This window comes from Staurois parvus, unplaced genomic scaffold (genome assembly GCF_062004578.1).
Source record: "Staurois parvus isolate SC_StPar_1 unplaced genomic scaffold, SC_StPar_1.0 ptg001192l, whole genome shotgun sequence".
In the NCBI taxonomy this organism is placed as follows: Eukaryota; Metazoa; Chordata; class Amphibia; order Anura; family Ranidae; genus Staurois; species Staurois parvus.
The window spans coordinates 1,985,465-1,989,922 of NW_028318988.1; the positions used below are offsets into that span (position 1 = coordinate 1,985,465).

The following is a 4,458-nucleotide window of genomic DNA, read 5'->3' on the forward strand; positions in this document are numbered from 1 at the left end:
CCCAGGAGGTGTGAATAACATAAATTATTTTGTAACAATGGCATCTGAAAGTGGGTGAGATATATTAGGCAGAAAGTGAACATATTGTCCTTGAAGCTGATGTGCTGAAAGCAGAAAAATGGCCAAGGGTAAGAATTTAATCAACTTTGACAAGGGCCAAATGGTAATGTCTAGATGACTGGGTCAGAGCAACTCCAAAACTGCAGCTCTGAGATGTTCCTGGTCTGCAGTGCTCAGGACCGACCAAAGGTGATTCAAGGAAGGAAAATCGGAGAACCAGTGACAGGGTTATGGGTGGCCAAGGCTCACTGAGGCACATGGGGAGCAAAGACTGGCCTGTGTAGTCCGATCTAATAGAAGACCTACTGTAGATAAAATTGCTGAAAAAGTTAATGTTGGTTCTGATAGAAAAGTGCCAGAACACACAGAGCATTATAGTGTATGGGGCTGCCAAGCAGCAGACCGGTCAGGGTACACATACAGCCAAATGCACCAACAAATGGGCATGTGAGCATCAGAACTGGACCATGGAGCAATGAGAGACCAGTGGCCTGGTCTGATGAATCCCATTTTCTATTTGGCTGGGTGCATGTGTGTCACCTGGGGAAGAGATGGCACCAGAATGCAGTATGGGAAGAAAGCAAGTGGGCAGAGGCAGTGTGATGGTTTTATCAAGTGGAGTCCATGTCTTGATGGGTCAGGGCTGTTTTGGTAACATAAGGGGGGGGGGGGGGGATACTCAATATTAGATGGGTGGTCATAATGTCATGGTTGATCCGTGTATGCTCCAACATGGAGACCCTCCTAGATTAGAGATAGGAATGTACTATACAGAGGGGCTTTGATGAGGTAGAGCAGTTCCCACACCAGTTGAAAACAGAAGGGGATACCAACCTAAGAAAATTAAACAAATGCAGCTATCACATCTAATGACTGGTAAGCTGCGATGTATTTTATTTTCACCTGGTAATCTGTTGTTTCCTTTACAAGCTTTCATGAATATGCATCAGTGAAGAGTGTTGAGACAAAACATTAACCACTGACCTCAGCCTTTATTTATTCATGTAAAACCTTTTTCACCACCGAAAAAAAACTGTTGCTGTAACTGCAATGTGAGCTGAAGTTTGGCATCAGTTTGTTAGTGTATCTAAATCTCCTAGTCCATCTAACACTACCCCTCCCCCCACCACCAGACTGACAATGCTGCTGTCTGCTGTGCTTCCTTCATCCAGAGCGTAGGCACTTAATACAGGAGGTGTGTTACTGGCCAAATCACCAGGTGAAAACAGAGGGGAAAAAATGCCTAAGAAAAGAAAATTAGTGCAGCCATCACATCTAATGATTGGTAAGCTGCAATGTTTGGTTTTGGGTTTAATACCACTTTAATGGCATAATAATGTGATGACTGTCGTCCTTTAAGGCTTGCCTAACCAAGAATTCTATTTGAACAGCCTTTTGTCCAGGATACAAATTCAGCTCCTACTCTAAGCTGTGAGTCACAATGGAGAATGTTTCCACCACCAAGAAAGACCTTGAGCTTCTCGGACTTCAAGAGATGGAAGGACTTAGATATCTTTACAGTCCTCTGCTTGGTGTTACCTATTTGGGTATTTTGACCCTGAGTACTGTAATTGTGTTTGTGGTATTGACTAACCGCAGTCTTCATGAACCCATGTATATTCTCATTTGTAACCTGGTGCTCAATGGCATTATTGGCAGCTCCTCACTTTTCCCAAAATTGTTGGTGGACCTTGTGACTTCAGCCAAGACCATTTCCCGTGAAGCCTGCCTTACCCAAACTCTATTCATCGCGGTTTCTGCCTACTTTGAGATGATGACGTTTTCAGTCATGGCGTATGACCGTTATTTGGCTGTGTGCCGCCCATTGCAATATGCTGTCCTAATGACCAATGCCACGGTAATCAAAGTTTTGACCACCTGTTCTTTGGTTGTATTCATCTTACAATTGGGTACCGTTCTCTTAACAATGAGACTACCACTTTGTGGGACACAAATCAAGAATGTTTTCTGTGATAACATGTCAATTTTTATCCTGGCCTGCACAGACACTACTGTTAATTATATATATGGAACGATTATTACCATTGCGCTGTCATGCTCCATGCTGTTTATCATTGCCTTTTCATATGTGCGTATATATGTTGTCTGTCTTAGATTATCTAAAGAGTCACGCCACAAGGCCCTGCACACTCTGGGAACACACCTAATCAATTTTTCCATTTTCCTCCTTGGCTTTCTCTTTGTGGCTTTCCGACACAGATTTGGCACCATTAATGTGCCTGTCAGTGTCCATGTTGGGCTATCTATACCTTCCCTTCTGATTCCTCCATTCATGAACCCTCTAATTTTTGGGGTAAGGACAAAAGCCCTGAAATCAAAAATGGTTTTAGCTTTCAAAGAGGTGGCTGCACTACTGAAACTCCTGCCCAAAGAGAAAATATAAAATAAATACTAAGATAGGGAGAAAAAATATGTTTTTTTTGAAATTGTGAATTTCTCAAATGTATTTTTTCGCCAGAACTTCTCAACTGTATTGAAGTATATAATCCTATTTAGCAATGAGCCAAACAGCCATGGGTTCTGCTTCACCAAGCTTCAAAGTTCGGATGCCAAACTGCAGGCGGCAGCTGCAGGCTCTGCAATGTACATGTACAGTTGTGTTCAAAATAATAGCAGTCAGACATCACTAACCTGATCATTCACTGTTTTTGGCAGAAATTATTTTTCTACATGGCAAATAATTTACTAGCAGGTGTAGTAGAGTAATAGAAATCCAACAGACCCAACAGTCATGACATGCATGCTGCTGATTCTGTGTAATTGAATCACTCATTGAAAGGGGCATGTTCAAAATAATAGCAGTGTGGAGTTCTATTAGTGAGCTCCTTCATTCTTTGAAAAACAGGTGGCAATTATTGCCCTTATTTAAGGAAGGAAGGCAGCAAATGTTGTACATGCTGGTTACAGTGTATTTCTCTCTAAAATTCTGAGGAAAATGGGTCGTTCCAGACATTGTTCAGAAGAACAGCGTACCTTAATTAAAAAGTTGATTGGAGAGGGGAAAACATATAAAGAAGTGCAGAAAATGATAGGCTGCTCAGCTAAAATGATGGCAAATGCTTTAAAATGGCAACCAAAACCTGAAAGACGTGGAAGAAAGCGAAAAACTACCATTCGAATGGATAGAAGAATAGCCAAAATGGCAAGGACTCAGCCAACAATCAGCTCCAGGAAGATGAAAGAAGGTGTGACGTTCCCTGTGAGGACTGTTACAATTAGAAGATGCCTATGTGAAGCCAAGCTATCTGCAATAAGCCCCCGCAAAGTCCCGCTGTTGGAAAAAAGACTGTTGAAGAGGTTACAATCTGCCAAAGAGCACATTGACTGACCTAAAGAGAAATGGCGCAACATTTTGTGGACTGATGAAAGTAAGATTGTTCTTTTTGGGTCTAGTGGCCGGAGACAGTTTGTCAGACGACCCCCAAACACTGAATTCAAGCCACAGTACACTGTGAAGACAGTGAAGCATGGTGGTGCAAGGATCATGATATGGGGATGTTTCTCATACTACGGTGTTGGGCCTATTTATCGCATACCAGGGATCATGGATCAGTTTGAATCCATCAGAATACTTGAAGAGGTCATGCTGCCTTATGCTGAAGAGGAAATGCCCTTGAAATGGGTGTTCCAACAAGACAACGACCCCAAACACACCAGTAAACGTGCAACATCTTGGTTCCAGACCAACAAGATTGACGTTATGGAGTGGCCAGCCCAATCCCCGGATCTTAATCCAATAGAAAACTTGTGGGGTGACATCAAAAATGCCGTTTCTGAGGCAAAACCAAGAAATAGAGAAGAACTGTGGAATGTAGTCCAATCATCCTGGGCTGGAATACCTGATCACAGGGGCCAGAAGTTGGGTGACTCCATGCAACACAGATGTACAGCAGTTCTCAGAAACAGTGCGACTACAACCAAATATTCATTAAGTCATTCAAAGGAAAGCAAAATCTTCAAACATTTTTCAGTTTATATAGTGAATGTTTGAGTTTGTAAAGAAGAATACAAACACTGCGATTTTTTTGAACCGTCTAATATTCACTTTTCTTCAATTTTTTTTAGAGGAACAACACAAATTTGATGTATTTTTCTTCATGTTTTGATTTGGAATAGAATGTGTCGTGTTCCCAATGCATTTGTGTGGATGGAAATAAAAGCTATTAGAAGGATTTTCAGCTTTATTCACTTTTTTCAACACACTGCTATTATTTTGAACACAACTGTACATCACTGCCTGCTTTCTATGACCCATGCTGTGATTGGACATGGCACGAGTTTGTCAGCAGGTATCAGCCAATGATTTTGGTTAAAATCTGCTAATTGGGTTCTGGGTTTACAAACAGAACAGCAATCTGGCTATTTCTTTGCCCTGAA

At 41.7% G+C, this 4,458-nt stretch overlaps 1 protein-coding gene across 1 annotated transcript; it reads left to right on the forward strand.

Annotated features, from left to right (window-relative positions):
* Positions 1 to 1,501: 1,501 nt before the first annotated feature.
* LOC149438396 (olfactory receptor 52B6-like) lies at positions 1,502 to 2,464 on the forward strand. Its single transcript, XM_089659925.1, has one exon. It carries the CDS (start codon positions 1,502 to 1,504, stop codon positions 2,462 to 2,464), a length of 963 nt encoding a protein of 320 aa, XP_089516051.1.
* The last annotated feature ends 1,994 nt before the right edge of the window (positions 2,465 to 4,458 follow it).

Excerpts from the sequence above, each read along its gene's own strand:
- LOC149438396 (XM_089659925.1), top strand. The coding sequence starts at position 1,502 with ATGGAGAATGTTTCCACCACCAAGAAAGACCTTGAGCTTCTCGGACTT.